We start from the raw sequence: 18,223 nt of genomic DNA, 5'->3' as shown, positions 1-18,223 counted from the left end.
CCCCCTTTTTTTTTATTAGTTTGTCACTGACTAGTAAAGTATGTTGAACTGCAACACCCTTTATAACATGTGCAATATAAATGGACTAATTCGTTGATAGTTCAACCAACAAAACAAGCAGCCACCAGCTTTACATCAACAACAAGCAGTCGTTAGATTCTTGCAACCAAACAAACAGCAGCCATCAGCGTTTCATAACCGACCCCAAAGCGCGACCACAGCCCAAATAAATAATGTGCCAGAAAGCCAAGCAGACCAAAACGCAAACCAGCCCACGCCAGGACTGTGAGGCAAATGTTTCTGCATTTTGAATATTGGAAATACCTCAGGGGTGCATGATGTGTGATGCGAGGTATTTAAATGTCGACCGTAACATTTGAATTTCATTTGGTTATCTAACGGAGACATGTTACTGTATTCTGTGTTTTCTAAAACAACTTTAAAGTTTGTCTTCTGGTATAAAGTCAGGTAAGCTGCTGTTGCTGAACATTAAAGTACAGCAGACATTTTATTGCAATAATTGATTGACTAAATGTTATGCAACTTATTAGAGCTAGACGGGTAAATCTACCACATTGATACGACCTTGTTGCAGGTATATCAGTATGGGAGTATATATGTACACCTATATGTATAGTAGTTATACTGGAGTAGGTTTAAGGTCATTTAAAACATTGCTTCTGTCTCACAGTTTGTTTCATGGCCACAATTATAAAGAAAAAATATATTACTATACGACAATACTACAAGCTGATATATTGGGATTTTTTAAACTCCTAAATATTAATACCGACGGGAGCCAAGAACGACCACGCTTGCTATAATTTTTTAATGCTGTTATCTTAAGATATGACTGATTTTGTTATCTCAAGATAGCACTGCATGTTTTCGACTGATAACAGGCCAATTATGTTGAATTCTCAACAAAAAAAACTGCAAATCTCTCAAGATAATGAGATAATAAATCACAAGGAAACAACCTCTGATTTCTCGAGATCACGGGATATTTATGGAGAACTCAATCGAGAGTGAGTGGTTCAGTTAATCACACCTGATTTCAGCTTTCAAGATCACTGTCATTATTATTGCCTTTGTTTTTATTGAGTGCATCTTTTATTGTTTGATTGCTTGACTGTCTTTTGTGAAGCACTTTGTGGATTTCATTTCAGTGAAAGGTTCTATATCAATGTCAAAATGCCACCTATGCATGCTGACATAACTCATCAGAGCTGATCTCTGATAAACATTTTAAGTGGCCTCATGAGAGGAAATGACCTTTTGTTTAGCCGTGATAATAGGTTGATTATCTCATTATCTCAAGATAACAAAGCTTGATTTCTGAAGATAATTAAATCATTAACCTGTGATCTCGAGATAATAGCAATTAAAAACAAATAATTGGAAGCCCAGCCATTCTCAGCTTCCACAAATATCTGTATCAGCATCAAAAATCCAGTATCAGTAGGGCTAAACAACTTAAACTACCTCTCATGGAAAGCTTCAATACACTATGTCTTGTCACCAATGTCTTATTATCTTCTAGTTGTAAGAGAGCAATATTATTATGGCAATTTTAAATATGTTGCAATATGCTGAGTATTGTGATAAAATAAACTGCGATATATTACCTTTTTTTTAACTGCAAATGATGTCCCTAAAGTAAAACCTTTATCATCTGTTTTATCTAATAAGATTAAGTTTTCAGCCTCATGTCAGCCGTTTTATTTGCAGCAATATGTATCTAGTGGACTGAGAAAGCAATTTATTATATTATTAAAGTAGGTTACCAAACGTTTAATTTGTATTTGTCATATTAAAAATGTATATAATAAAAAAAAGAAATTACTTGGCACTGACGATACAATATTGCTGCACAAAAATATTGCGATACTTTGCTGTATCGATTTTTAGTATTTATTAGAACATATCCTTGCTTTTATCTGAAGCAATGCTGTCTCACATTATGCACCCTCACAGTTAAATCCAAATATTCAAAAATGCAGTTGTTTCATCAAGCTTTGAACCCACTCAAGATCCAAACCGCTCCAAGCCAAAGTCTACTTCAAACCATTCCACATCAGCTCCATCACAGCAAGAGTCCGATTTCAGAATCTCACGATTTTGAAATCGACAAAAGAAGAAGGAGCGATCTCAGCCTTTACACCCCAGAGGATTAAAAAAACCACTGCGATCATGACAGCCAGCGTGACACTGCTGCTCTGTTCAACCCGACGTGCACAGAGTTGTGTATTTATCAGTCTCATGCAGTGTTGATCCTTCACCATCCAACATGCACGCACGCACACACACACACATATACACACACGTAAAACTGCAATGGAACCAAAAACACACACAAAAACAGGATTTCTTTCTCCCGCTCCCAAATCCACTCACTTAGACAAACACACACAGGCTGAAAGAGAAAAGAGAAGACTTGTTTTGACAGATGTTTGCAGCATTCCTCGCAAACCAACCAATTAGTCATACAGCCATGCTTGAAATGAGACTCACTGGAACTATCTCGCTCTTTTCTTGTTATTTCTTTCTTCCTTGTCTGCTGTTTGTTTCTCTCTGCCTCCTTCTCAGCCCAGAAATAAGAGTGGTATAACAGTGTGTGTGCTGACAGATACAACTTGTCATTAGCATGTGGTGTGTCTAAGATATCTATCTCCTTACTGACCCTGAAATGACTCTACTCTACTCTCAGTGCCTTTACCTGAGTTTTATCAAGAACTAGACTTCTCAGAAAGACCTGACGTGACCTTCAGTGTTTAGTTGAGTTAGTTAGGTGTCTGAATCTGATTTATTTCGTTACTCCAGATGTCTGTTTTATCTGACTTCCTGTATAGATGTTAATTGCGTCTGTCAGGAGAGCAGCCAGTTAGTTAAAGGCATTACGCTCATTAAATAAAAGCAGCTGATTGACGTACTTGCAGTGGGTGACGGAGAGCTCTGCCCCGCGATCGACATGGGCACCACCTTCCGGACCGGCTGCTGGTCTCCATGGTGAGGGGATGCGGTTACCATGGCCGTCGCTGTGGATACATTAGTACGATAACCCTCCTTTCCCCCGGACATTTCTCCGTCCCCCTCCTCGTCCGAGTTATCCGAGTGCAAGGGGTTGGTGAAGCTCAGGGCAGTTCTAACGGGAGTAGACGAGGAGGAGGAAGAGGAGGAGGAGAGGTGGGAGGAAGAGGAGGAGGATGGAGCGACGCGGTCTGAGGAGGAGGAAGAGGAGGAGGTTTTGGGGAACTGTTTCTCCGGGCTGTTGCAGGTCTGAGACCACGCCGCATGGCCGGCCTTCACCTCCGCTTTCTCCCCTCCTTGTGTCTCCCCCTTCTCGCCCTTCACAGGGAGGTGGTTTGGTCTGGCGAGGACGCCTCCGTCGGCATGACTCTCCCCACATCCACCCGCTCCGCCCTCTGTGCCCGAGTCCTCCGACAGCGAAGAGCTAGACGTCAGCAGGGATTGGCCCGAGCGGGCTTTGAAGGCGTGGGCTCTTTGCAGTCCTGCCGCGCTACTGGCTGAGCTGCTGCCGATTCCGCCTGCTACTCCCATGGAGGAGGAAGTGTCAAAACTACGAGGTCCTTCCTGTAACGGCACCTTTTTAATCTCGATGCTCAGCTTCCTCTCGATCCGAGGAGCACCGGAACATTCAACAGCCGGGGAGAGGGGCGAGGAGGGAGTCTGAGTCTGGCTTTGGCCCGATTCTGATTTTGTCGATGTTGATTTGTTGTTGTAGTTGTCGTTGAGGTCTAGATTTGAGACCTGAGTCTGCTGTTTTCGACTTTGTAGATCTTGGTCTTTCTGCTCTGAGGGACTGGTCTGTTTGTTCGGACTGGGTTCTGACTGGTTCTGCTGCTGGTCCGTGTCCTTATTCTGTAAGGAAAAGGAAACGAAAACATTTAAGCACCTTCTGCAAATGCAGCAGTCAGTATTTAGGGCAAGATGATCCAGCAATATCTTCCCTAAGTTTAAAATCACCAGATAGTTTCAAGGGTAAGTGCTGTATTTTCAACCTGGACCCTATTTTCCCATGATTTTGTGTCCAAGTCACTCATGGGAACAACAGTTTTTGAAACTGGTCCAGTATTGAGCCAGGGTGCTAAAGCTGGAGCCGCAAACCCTGCTGCAATGTAACCACTCAGGGCAATTGTGCACCTTCAATGTACGTCCGCTAAAAGTGCTTGTTTTTGCCACTGATAGGCTCAGATTGTTATTCTAAGTGTCTGACAACTTATGGAAAGGATCCCTACAGTGGTTGACCTTTTTGTTAAAGAGTAAGATCCTTTTTTTTTTAAACCAGAAACAGCCCTTAAATTGCTGTCGCCAAACCCATCAGACCCCATTTAAAAAAAACGGTAATTCTATAATCATAAAACACACTTCATTTAAAGTCGATAGAAGCAATATAAAACTCACAAAAAACATCTTGGTTTGTCTTTCCACTGCTCCAACAATCATCATCTCTGGTTTGACTGAAATAAACCCTTAATTCACCAAGTTAAATGTGAAAACATGCTGCCTCTATACACAATTAAATTACTGTTTTTTTTAAATGGAGTCTGGTGGGTTTGGTGATAACGAATTCTGGGCTGTTTTTGGTTGAACAAAAAGGATCTTACTCTCAAAGAAAAGGGTCTATCTCTATAGGGATCCTTTCCATAAGCTGTCAGACACTTTGAAAAACAATCTGAGCCTGTCAGTGACAAAAATAAGCACTTTTAGTTGACACAAATTGACAGTGCACAATTGCCCCGACTGGTTACATTACAGCCTGTTTCACCACTGCTGGCTGCAGCACTCAATTTCAATACTAGGCCAATGTCACAAACTGTTGTGCCCATTGGTCACTTACACCCAAAAACACGGGAAAATAGGGTCCATGTTAAAAAATGCCGAAGTTACCCTTTAACTGCAGGATTCCCAGATTAGGACAAAATGGCATGAACAAGGCAAGTCACCTCAATTCTTGTAGAAACGTGCAAATCCAAAGTATTTCTGGTTTAATATTTGCTTCAGTTACTTTAAAGCGCGATAGTTAAATTTAGAGCACACACACACACACACACACACACACACACACACACACACACACACACACAAGGTCGATGTGTGCTGTTGGGTTAATTACACAATTACACATTTACACAACAAACCTGACAGAGTATAAAAGGCTACAACACCCACCATCCTGCACATCTGTATGTTTCTGTATAAACAGACTCACCTGTGTGGTAGACAGGACGTGTATGACAGGTTTGGGGTGGTAGCGGTCGTTGTCCTGCCGTACATTGGTGACGGTGGGGAAGGCTGAAGGGGGGGACGGGGTCAGAATAGGGGGTACGGGGTGAGGCTCCGGGGGCTGGAGTATCTCCTCCTTCACGTCACCTTCTGGCTGGGAACTAAACACAGAGACACAGAGACGGAGACACAGAGAGTTCAGTTAACGGCAAAAAGGAGCTGAAACCAGAGACACTTTTAATTGAATGGATGTTAGACACAGAGAGACTTTTGATGTTCTTTAATAAGACGTCCGTTACACAGAAACTCCATCATTAAAACACGAAACTCAAAGCCAGAGTTGTACCGACAGGTCTGACGAGTGAGGTTCAGGCGATTAAAGAAATGAAAATGATGAAAAGGCAAGAATTTCATCAGACGGGTCGACAATCTCCAGACATTTGGACATCCATGTTTTAAATTATTCTCTGTCTAAAAAGAAATGATGATACTAAGATGATGAAATGAGCTCGTACTAAATTTATTTCCTGTATGAATGAAACTAAAAGGTAGTTTCTGTTCATGTTCATGTTGTGAAGAACAGCCAGTCACCACTAGGTGGCAGAATTTAAAAATGTAGAAATGTGCTCATCTGAAACAAATTACATCCTCAAATGTATATTTCAGCCATATTTTATGGATTTAAGGTCGACATGAACTGTTAGTGTACAGCAAACTGAAAACAGACTGAATCATCGCTGCAGAAGTTGTCCCTCTGGGTGCACTGTATTTTGTTTCTAATGTTTCAGGAGCTGCAGTGAGGAGTTGAAGACACATTCCTCAGGAGATATTCTGCTTTTATTCTGATCTTTTCTGTGCAGCAACATACTCAGGACATTGTTTGTCCAAGGTTTTGTTTGTTTGTGTGTTTTAAAGGCACATTTAATTCTCTTTTCAGATACCAAAGTGTACAAAAATATTGATGTTTCTAAATATTAACAAAGAACTCATCTATTTAGTCTGGCTTTTATGTGGTGCTTTAGAATTTTGTGGTTTTATTATTTAGGTTTATTCTATTAAGATAAGATAAGGTAATACTTTTTGCATATACAAAGCAGTATAACAAGAAAGCATCAAAAAGAAGCAGAATATGATAAAGAGACAGACTGAATGGCTGATTTTACAATATTGACTAATGAAAGTTTAGATATTGCACAGTTTAACAATACTGATATTGCACCAGAGTGATAGATTGTAAGCACTAAAAAATAAAAGCAAGGCTGAGTGGCAGAATTTACATTACTGTTTTGTTTTTTGATATATTATTATTATTTATTTTAATGTATCTTATTTACATTTTACTATTTTATTTCATTTTTATTATTTAATTATTATTTATTCTATTTCATTTTATTTACATTTTACCGTATTATTCCATTTTTACTATTTATTCTATTTTATTTCATTTTTATGATTCTATTATTATTATTTATTCTATTTTGTTCTATTTATATTTTGCTATTTTATTTCATTGTTATTATTAATTAATTATTATTCTATTTAATTTTATTTACATTTTACTATTTCTAACATCCTAAGCTATGTCAATCACATGTGAATCACTTTGAAATGCATTTAATTTGTTTAAAAGGTGCTATATAAATAGACTTTGACTGATTTTTACTGCTCGATCTACCAGCTACTTCAGTGAATGAGTGAGTACAATATAGTATCTGCAGTACTGCATTAGGACGTGTCTTCTATTGCACTTAGCAGTATTCAACAAAAGTCCCCCAAATGTACAGTACCGTGTAATGTGCATTCATAAACTACTTATAAACGCACCTATAGATAAACACAGTGTAGGTGTGTGAGTTACGTACAGGATACTGAGGTTGCAGCCAAGCTCGCCACACGGTGATGGAAAGTTTAACATTAAGATTCTGTTCCACCCCGCAGAATATACATACATATGCATGCAAATATATACACACTGGGGAAAAAAACGGTGAAAGGATGTGGTGGTGTGCTAAATCAAGAGCACATGACTGAAGCAAGAGCTTACATAGGACTGCGCATGATGCAGCGTGTGTGTGTGTGTGTGTGTGTGTGTGTGTGTGTGTGTGTGTGTGTGTGTGTGTGTGTGTGTGTGAGAGAGTTACAAGCTAGAAGGACAGGGGACTTCCTATTCTTACACAACTTTGGAGTTGCAGTCGTACTGTAAAAGGCTTCCTCAGTATAGCTGCTATTGGCCAACACTGTTCTAAGAAGAGGCTGCAATCTGCCATGTGCATTTTTTTTTTATTTATGGAGAGAATCCAATAATTGATTGTTTCTTTTTTTTTTTTTTTTTTTTTTTTAATTACTGTGTCACTTCTCCTAATTCAAGGGCCAAAGGAAGGATTCCTGTTCTTAATCGTGCGACTTAACACCTTCGATTCCTTGATATAGTTGTTATAACATAAGCTTTAGGGCCATAATTGCGCTTGATTTGAATATATATTTCTAATTTTGGTTGACAAGATATTTTTAACCACTTATCTTCAAATCAAGTAAATAACTTTCTTCTTATTGTGTTTAGGCTCAAGGATGGATTACTGAATGGCCACAGGCAGTGGGGCCCAAAGTGTCAGGGGCCCCACTGGAATTCACCTGCAAAATGGCTCTTGAAGAGGCACATACTGAAGAGCAGGAGACTCAAAATGACCTCAAAGAGACTGAAAACAACCACAAAGAGATGCTTAACAGCTGCACAGAGACACAAAGACTCGCAACAACTACTAAACAGGCAAAACAAACACAAAGAGTGACAAAATTACTACAATAAGACGCATAGCAACTACAAAGAGAATAAAATTACTACAAAAAGCAGCAAAAAAAAAAACTACAAATAGACACAAAAAACTACAAAGGGATGAAACACAACACAACTACAAAGACACACAAAAGGTACAAAAAGACGCAAAGCAACTACAAAGACACTGAAATTACAACAAAATACACAAAACAACTACAAAGAGATGCAAAGCAACTACAAAAAGACTCAAATTATAACAAAAAGATGTAAAGCAACTGCAAAGAGAAACAAAATGACTACAAAGAGATTACAAACAACTACCAAGACACACAAAGCAACTACAAAGAGACTCAAATTACTTCCAAGGAGCACAAAGCAACTACAAAGAGACACAAAGCAACAACTAAGAGACGCAAATCAACAACAAAGAGATGCAAAGCAACTACAAAGACACTCAAATTACTTCCAGGAGACACAAAGCAACTACAAAAAGACTCAAATTACTTCCAAGAGACAGAAAGCAACTACGAAGACACTCACATTAATTCCAGGAGACACAAAGCAACTACAAAGAGACTCAAATTACCTCCAAGAGACAGAAAGCAACTACGAAGACACTCAAATTACTTCCAAGAGACACAAAATCGACTACAAAGACTCAAATTACTTCCAGGAGAAACAAAGCAACTACAAAGGGACACAAAGCAACAACTAAGAGACGCAAATCAACAACAAAGAGATGTAAAGCAACTACAAAGACACTTAAATTACTTCCAGTAGACACAAAGCAACTACAAAAAGACTCAAATTACTTCCAAGAGACACAAAGCAACTATCAAGACACTCAAATTACTTCCAAGAGACAGAAAGCAACTACGAAGACACTTAAATTACTTCCAAGAGACACAAAGCAACAACAAAGAGATGCAAAGCAACTACAAAGAGACTCAAATTACTTCCAAGAGACACAAAGCAACTACAAAGACACACAAAGCAACAACTAAGAGACGCAAATCAACAACAAAGAGATGCAAAGCAACTACAAAGACACTCAAATTACTTCCAAGAGACACAAAATCGACTACAAAGACTCAAATTACTTCCAGGAGACACAAAATCGACTACAAAGACTCAAATTACTTCCAGGAGAAACAAAGCAACAACAAAGAGATGCATTGCGACTACAAAGAGACTTAAATTACTTCCAAGAGACACAAAGCAACAACAAAGAGACACAAAGCAACAACTAAGAGACACAAATCAACAACAAAGAGATGTAAAGCAACTACAAAGACACTCAAATTACTTCCAGGAGACACAAAGCAACTACAAAAAGACTCAAATTACTTCCAGGAGACACAAAGTAACAACAAAGAGATGCAAAGCAACTACAAAGACACTCAAATTACTTCTAAGAGACACAAAGCATCTACAAAGAAATGCAAAACAACAAAGGCTTAACAACTATAAAGTCTGTGAGTCTTGCTCCTTTGTAAGAGAGGCAGGGGGGCTTTTGCATGTTTGTACCCAGGGGCCTATTGTCTCATAACCCACCCATGTTCTTGCTGCATTATATATGATTACTGTACATATATTGTAATTAGCTTCCTCAGCAGCAGCATAGAGCTCTGTAGCCCATGAAGAATTATGCAATTTACTCAGAGGAAAGTCTTATCATCTCATATTTTTGCCGTATTGATCCAGAAATCCAACACAGATCACCCAAAACAGTAGGAGAAAACTTATGAAAACAGCATGCAGCTCTGTTCTGTATAGTCAGCTACTTTACATTCTTTGAATCCCCGTATCCCTGAGGCATAATTTAAAATGAGGAAGACACCTGCATCAGAGAGCTGCGAGGAAGTGAATACTCAAGTTCTTTTTACATATTTGAAATCTGTCCTAATGCCCCCCCCAGCTGAGCCTGCCAAGAATTACAGTGAATCATTCCTCAAGAGTTTGATTTGCTAAATCCAGAAACAGTAGACTAATAACTTCTGTTACAGCACAGAGGGGAGGTCAGAGGTCATTACAGCTGGAGATCAGAGCTCCTGCTGAGATTAACTGAGCTTTTCTAACCACCACAACCTAAAACTGCACCTTATGGGTCTCTTCTCGGTAATTTCTGGCCTCCAGGTAAAAGCACTTTATTGAAAACATAAATTACCCATGAGAATATCTTCCTCTGTATCGTCTTCATCGCCTAAGCAAGCAAACGCTATATTTAAACACAGATGATTCCCACTGGTGCTGATTGTTTCCATGGGGATATGAATCACTGAGATGCCACAGAGTTTGTTCGGGCCCGGTGTCCCTCTGAGATAAGATAAGATGAAGCTTAAATGATTCCTGAGAGGAAGCCGAGCTATTACAGGAGCAAACACTAATCAGTCACAGCAAAACAAGTGAGTAGTATCAAAGAGAACGAGGCACACGGCACATCTGAGAACCGCAGCACGAGGACAGCCATGAAAAATGCAAGTACGTATGAAAATATTATGAGGCTTTATATCAAGTGAATAAAGAAGTGGTTGTAGTGATGGGCTTACACTAACAAACACCCTCAGGGTTTGCAAAGGGAGGAAGAATTTTGTTTAACTGGAGAAAATGAGCAAACTTCAGAGTATGGTTTGCTGGTAATCTGTAAAAATAAACTCTTCTACAGCTACACACCACTGCCCACAGAACAACAAACACATTCAACTTTCCCAAACTTTTTCCAGAAACATCCACCATCCTCCACCACAACCAGTGTACCAAATACAAGTCGTTCAGTCTGTCTTGTTTTATGGACTTATTTTCATCACTTGTGTTTAATGGTGTGAATGTAGCTGTCACCTAAAAAACATTTTAACGCCAGAATTAACTGCCTTGTTGGAAAATTCCAGTGCGACTCCCTCAGCTTTAAAACAAATAAATGCTTTCTTTCATCTACTTCAGAGCAGTAAAATGTTGGCAGTCATCTCTTCTCCAGAGTTAGAAGAAAACACACTGTGATGTAGTTTTAGGCAGATATCACACAGGAGCACCCCAGGGCTGCGTTTTGAGCCCCCCTGCTTTACTCAGTGTACACCCACACGACTGTGTAGCCACTTCAGACTCCAACACCATCGCCAAGTTTGCTGATGACATAGCTGTGGTGGGCCTGATCACAGGTAACAATGAAAAGTCCGACCTGAAAGATGCAGACGACCTGACCTGCTGGTGTCAGGACAACAGCCAACTCCTGAACGTCTGCAAAACTAAGGAGATGATAGTGGACTTTGGGAAGAAGCAGGAAAGGAACTATTATCAACAGGCCCTCATGGAGAGTGTGGACTGCTCCAAATGCCTTGGTGTCCACATCACTGAGGGCCTGACCTTGGCGCTACATACTGGCAGGGACCATTTTACTTTAGATGCCTGAGGAAATTCCACTCAGATACTGAGGAATTTCTACTACTACACCATCGAGAGCATCCTAACAGGGAACATCAGAGCCTGGTACAGAAACAGGACCACAAGGCACTGCAAAGAGTGGTTCCTTCAGCTGAGCACATTATAGGCGCTGCTCTACCTTGCATAAAGGACGTTTACACCAGACGCCACAAACTATAAGGCCAGGAGAATCATTAAAGATCCGAACCACCCAGATAACTGCCTTTTCTCTCTGTAAAGATCAGGAAGAAGGTACCGGTTACACGAGACCAGCACTGAAAGGCTCAGAAAGAGCTTCTACCATCAGACCACAAGAATACTTAATAATGATCCTGCCTTATCCTAAACACTGACATGTATTTATTACCACTACTACTTAAGATTGCTAAAAAATACTGTACATTAATAAACACTTAAAATGTCATATCTGTAATTGTATTGTACTGTGTTAAAAAAAATGTTTGTCTATTGCTTATAAAAGCTGAGTGAGGAGATCTCCAAGAATCTGCGACTGTTCTGAAATATGCTTCAACAAGCTTCACACATAACTAAGCATGTACTTCAAGTTCCTCCCTGAAGTATAAAAACACGACAACCATCCGTACAGTTTTGGCGTGCTGGTGACACAGTAAAGACATTATGCACACATGTACACGCTCACACAACCTACACACAAACACACGTGTGCACGCCTTCACAAGAACTTTAAAATTATGCACCACCCACACTCACATGAACTCAAACACACACAACAAGCGCACTGTGCCCTCCACACATATGTACACAGGAGGGAAGATGCTGCATGTTTAATCAGTGTTGGCTCACAGTGGCGGGTGCATTGCTAGAAGGTGAAATAACTTTAAGAGACACAGTTTTCAGGTTGTGTTGGCGTTAGAGTCATACAGACAACTACGGAGAGTGGCAAACTGCACACTCAAACTACACAGAGTTCAGTCACTTATTAAACAAATATGTGTTTTGGCTTGTTGGATTTGATTATGTTGCCCAATTTGTGCCATGGACAAAGTGAGACCTTGATATTCATGATAACCATATGTCTTATATTCATGTGATAGCTGCTGGAGGGTACTGGTCAGTCTGACTGAACTTCAGAAGTAGATATGGCCAAGAACACCACCTGATTTTCAGTAGAGATAAAAACCATATTGTTAAAAACCTTACTCTAAATAAATACATTTGTCTATAAAACCTTAAATTTAACAAATGCATCTGCAGCTGTACAAAAGCAGTACCTACATAAAGCACAATCTAAGATCAGCAAAGTTATTATCAAAAGAAAAAGACAACTGATCAACAAATAAGCACAGAGGACAGAGAGTCTGACAACACATCATATATGCCACCTTCTGGTCTTCGATACTGGAGATGCCACAGACACATTTTGGTCTGAGATCAGAGGATATGACTCCTCAGGGTGTGGTTGTAAATATGTGTGTAAAAGCCATGACTCAGTATCTGTGACCTTGATGCCAGCCTCATCAGAGCTCCTGCAGTATGTTTCTTCCCCTAACACACACACTCACACAGCTGAAGTGACCCAGGGGGAGTGTGGCGGGCAGAATGTGGACTATGTTGGTAAAAATAGCTCTTGCCATCACTAAAATACTTCCAGGCTTAAACTAGGCCTGGACGTTATTCCTTTAGGAAACTGGGGGACGACACGCAGAGAGAAAGACACTCACTGAGACACAGATTTAAGATTAGAGTCTTCCAGGAAAGCCTTGTGATTTTGGCAGCATTTCCGAGTTCAAATTTGTATGTTTTACTTAGAGCAGGAAAGAAATTTCAGTAAACAGATCTCTTGCAGCTACATCCCAAAATTAGGACCTCTGCAAAATGTTTGTTTTCCCATCAAACCGGCTGGTACTGTGGATAAATTCAGCTCCGCAAGAGCATAATTTAAGAGCAGTAAGAGGACACGACAAGGGTCATGTTGGCTCTGGTTAATGATTTTTCTGGTATCATAAAGGTTTAGAGCTAAATCAATGTTAAAGATTGAGCTTGAGTAAAGATTTAAAATATATAAACTGAAGGGGACCTGTTGTGCTCATTTTCATGGCATGTTAGAGATGGCCTTTCTTTGTGGTGATATGGGATGTAGGGCATTCCACAAGGATGTGGAGGGGGAAAAGTAGACAGCTATGGGGGTGTGGGGTCCCTTAATGTGAGTCCTCCTCACGATAACTTTAAAGGTCCAAAAAGCGGAAAAGTGCCTTATTATCTAACATTACTCAGCATTCCCTTGGTCTGAAACCAAAGTCTGGTAACTGTATCCAAGCACAACTTTCAAAGCCATAAAGAATATTCAGTATCTCCAAAACTTTTTAATGCTCGTTCCTTGGTTCTTGATTGGTCTCTGAACAGCACATGCAGCACAATACTGTTGTCAAATGGTTGCAAAATTTGCATTAATTAGTCCAAGAGATCTTGACGATGATATATATATAAAAAAAAAAAAAAAAAAAAAAACTATTATTGTGCTTTTTCAACGTAGCGCTGTCGTGGGCATTACTGAGCTGACACTTCGCTGAGCCACAGTGTAAACAAAGGCTTTATTAATTATTTATTATAGGCTGATTTATTAGGGATCCTTACATATAGTATATATATGTACAGCCATATAGACCACTACACATCAGTTTAGAAAAAATACACAACAATATATATAGTTATATATATTTTCAAATTTAAAAACGGCCCTGTGGCAGAATTTTGGCAGGAATCCTGAGAACTTTAAAGGAGCAATGTGTTAGAATACTTCCAGTATTCATTGTTCAGAAGGTTTTTATAGAGAGCTGATTTATCCACAGAGGTCTCTTCTTCTCAAAAACAAATGTACCAGGTTATTTAGACTGGTAAAAACACTGCATAAAGCAGTTTCATGTAGAGTTGTACTGATACAGATACCAGTATCAGAAATGCCTCCAATACTGCCTAAAATGCAGTATCAGTGAGTACAGTCCATGACCAATTCGATACCACGTAATGCCTCACGTCATTACGCATACGCACGCTACAGGCAAACAAAACGGAAACAGAGCAGAGTTTAAAAAGCATTCTACTGTAGCCTTTAAAATGTCTTTTTTACCAAATTGTGTGGCTGCACTTTAACCTGTGTCTTGATCTGTGTCAACACTGGATAATAATAATTTAAAAAAAAGTTTTATGGCATTCTTAATACTATTATGTATTCATTTCTTAATATTTTACATAGAGTTTTAGGGGTTGAGACATACAACAATTCATATCCCATCCATTTTTATTTTACGCGCTGGTATCTGATCCGTACTCGGTATCATATTGTATTTGATTTCTGCCAATACATCCCCCTAAATCCTACACACTGGACCTTTAAACCCTCCTCCCAAAAAAGCTCAGTCTGCTCTGATTGGTCAGTGTTTCCGGGTCTTTAGTATTTCAGTGTCTCTGCACTGTCATTGCAGCTGCAGGAAAGACTATAACAGAGTATAGCGGCAGTTTCTATCACGAAAAATCACCAACAAAAGCTTCTAAACCAAATCTTCACAAGCAGACATGTTCGAGGAATACGATACAAAACTGGGGAGAAATTAAAAACTTACATATGTTGATTGCATTATTTGAAACTTTGGCTACACTTAACATGAACATCTAACACTGTGACATTATATATGAGACAGAAATCACATGTATATTCACAGAGCGAATGATTCACACATACAGACACACAAAACGCTGTCAAACTGGACATTTTTAGACAACGCTTCTAGCAACAGGTAATTAAGTGAAACAGTCTCCTGGCAACGAGATGTCCCCTGTGACATTAAAGCAACAGCTCGTAGGCAACTCTCTGAGCATCTATCCGGCTTGTATAAAAAAAGTTGTAAAGTATTGCTGCATTAACCTAGCCCTGTGTGGATAAATCATAAGAAGAAGGGGGACTGAAGATGAACTGGCTGAGAGAAAGTGGAGCACAACCCCTGCTGGGCACACACAGGAAAATTAAAAATGAGAGGAGAGGGAGGAACAGAAGCAAGAGGAGAGGATAAGAAAGAAATGTGCCAAAGAGAGATGGCATGAGTGTGTGTGTGTGTGTGTGTATGCACATGACAGATATCAGATATCACCCATGTGCCTTCAAGTGTGAAAAAGACTGTATTTGTTCTCAAAGAGCTGCAGATGAAAGATATCACAGTTCTACTTCAACTAGCCCGAGGTTGCGGTACATGCAACACCACGCAGTGTTGCAGAGTATTGTTACGAGTTGCAAAATGATCTATAAATACAGCTGCTCCTCGGGGCCGCAGCAGTTGTTAAACAGAAGTTAACTTCAGTGGAGTGGAGGCCGGGTGTATCTGTGGGCTGACGGGGAGCTAATGTGTCAGAGAGCTCTGGTGGAAACAACGCCTGCTGCTTCTGTTTGGTCAGTTTAATATGTTTTCATTGTGCGCTCCACACAAACTGTTGTGCTGTGTTGAGTTGAGTTCCTCCTACAAAACACAACACCCACTGTGCTCAGTGACGGGCCACTTCACACCTACTGCTCACTTCTGTGTGAGTCTGTTCATTCATCTGTGTGGAGGATGAGTGCGGTTATTTTATACTTCAGCTACGTCCATTTTACAACTGTTTTGTGAACTTTAAGAAGGTGGGCGAGAGCAGATCGTATCGGCTGATAAGCTGAAAAATAGAAATACATTTTAAAAAGCCAAGCCGTCCAAACATAAAACATGCCTTACCTGCGAATGCGGGGAGGTTTCGGAGGTGGTGTGTCCCATCTGTCCTCATCTGATGGGTGGCTTGCTTTATCTGGACTGCTCTCAACCTGGACAAGTTACACACACACACAAAAACATCAACACAATATTGAGTTTAATATTGAACTCAGATTCTAAGTATAAAGACACTGCAGTATGGAAATGCTTTTCAAAATCTACACATTCCCTGAGCAAGATAAGTAAACTCTTTGACCTTGGGTGACATGTACAACACGCCAAATTTAATTTTATGCAGCATTTTCAGACAAAACTTTAAAAAAGAATCCTACTTTAACCCTCTGAAAAAAAAGCCTATTTTTTATTTTTGACAAAAAATCATGTCATTTGCTTGTTTGTTTGTTTTTACTTTTCTTTTTTGCTTATTTTCAGGCAATTTTCTTGTAACTTTTTACTAATTTCTTCTAATTTTGGGGATATTTTCTGTTCAGTAATTTGTTGCCTTCTTCCCATGATTTTTCATTTCTTTTAAAAACATGAGATGAAGGCAATGAGCAACAAAAAAAAATACAAATTTGCAAAATATTAGTATAAAGAGAAAATTAAACACATGAAAAATCAGCGGAGATTACCTTTTTTCCCAAGCTTCTTTTTACTTTTTTCTCTTCTTTAAAAAAAAAAAAAAAAAAAAAAAGATATTTAATCTATTAATTTTTGCAATTTGTGGAACAAAGTCGATACCACGTGATGCCTCACGTCATTACGCATACGCACGCTACAGGCAAACAAAACAGAGCGGAGTTTAAAAAGCATTCTACTGTAGCCTTTAAAATGTCTTTTTTACCAAATTGTGTGGCTGCACTTTAACCTGTGTCTTGATCTGTGTCAACACTGGATAATAATAATAAAAAAAGTTTTATGGCATTCATTCTACTATTATGTATTTATTTCTTAATATTTTACATAGAGTTTTAGGAGCTGAGACATACAGCAATTCATATCCCATCCTTTTTTTTTTTTTACGCTCTGGTATCGGATCCGTACTCGGTATCGGCAGATACCTAAGGTTCAGGGATCGGAATCGGTATCGCGAAGGAAAAAGTGGTATCGGTACATCTCTAGAAAAAAGCAGAAAGAAAAGTGATGTTGCTCCAGGTTTCAAGGGCTTAAGAGGCTTAGATGATGCTTTTCCTGAAATAAACCTGACAATACTCACAACTACTGTGAATTTAACTCATTAAAGTCGTGTCATAACAGTGTAATTTTACTGGACTATCAAATAAACAAAAATGTTAATTTCCTCTAATACCAATATTTAACTTTAAAGCCTTGATCTATCGACACTAAAGACATTCTGGTTATTATCCTGCATCCCTTACTGGCAACAAAAATTTAATATTTGTTCATTGTGCCCTGACGAGTAAAGACATGACAAAAGAGTTGGATCTGTGCAGGTGGACAACTTAAGTCTGATCACAGTAGCCACCTCAAACATTAACTGTTTTCTGTTGTAACCAGTCATGTTAGCAATTAGCAATTAGCTTGCCTTACTCCATTTACATACTGTTAATTTTAACAAAGCAGATCGCTTACAGTAGATATTTACTCTTTCTTAAAGAGGACTTATGGTTTCTTAAGACTCATAAACAGACGCTAATACATTTGGCAAACATTTAACATAACTCAGTACTAATTTTACATCTATATAAAGTAAATCCTGCACACTGCTCTTGCTCAGCTTCACAATGTATTAGTAACACTAACGTTTCAGTCCTCCTAGACCTTTGATAAGAGTTCATACTCTCTGTCTTCATCAAGAGTGATCACACTCTTGTCATGAGTATTTTCTGTTCAAAGACTCAAGTGGTATTTTCCAATGCACCTGCATCTGCGACAGCTGGATGTGAGAATATCTTTCTTCAAACAAGCTCCGTATAAAGTGAATGAACGTGATATTTCCCAGATAATGCTCAACTCGTCTGTCTCAATGATGTAGTTTACACATTTTCATAACTGCTGATTTACTGAAGTGGAGGTCCGCTGAGTGAAACATGACGCCCAGTTTAGC

General features: G+C 39.2%; 1 protein-coding gene across 3 annotated transcripts in view; it reads right to left on the bottom strand.

The window, feature by feature from the left end:
• Positions 1–18,223, bottom strand: part of ptpn12 (protein tyrosine phosphatase non-receptor type 12) — an 80,914-nt gene that overhangs the window by 18,463 nt on the left and 44,228 nt on the right. For all 3 annotated transcript variants that reach the window (XM_050036113.1, XM_050036112.1, XM_050036114.1), the window contains exons 12-14: positions 16,180–16,265; positions 5,234–5,408; positions 2,934–3,882 (exon numbers count right to left, since the gene is read on the bottom strand). In XM_050036113.1, the coding sequence (XP_049892070.1) occupies positions 2,934–3,882; positions 5,234–5,408; positions 16,180–16,265 (1,210 nt within the window). The remainder of the gene's footprint in view (positions 1–2,933; positions 3,883–5,233; positions 5,409–16,179; positions 16,266–18,223) is intronic.

Source organism: Epinephelus moara, chromosome 23 (assembly GCF_006386435.1).
Source record: "Epinephelus moara isolate mb chromosome 23, YSFRI_EMoa_1.0, whole genome shotgun sequence".
NCBI lineage: Eukaryota > Metazoa > Chordata > Actinopteri > Perciformes > Serranidae > Epinephelus > Epinephelus moara.
This window is presented reverse-complemented; position numbering and strand designations above follow the sequence as displayed.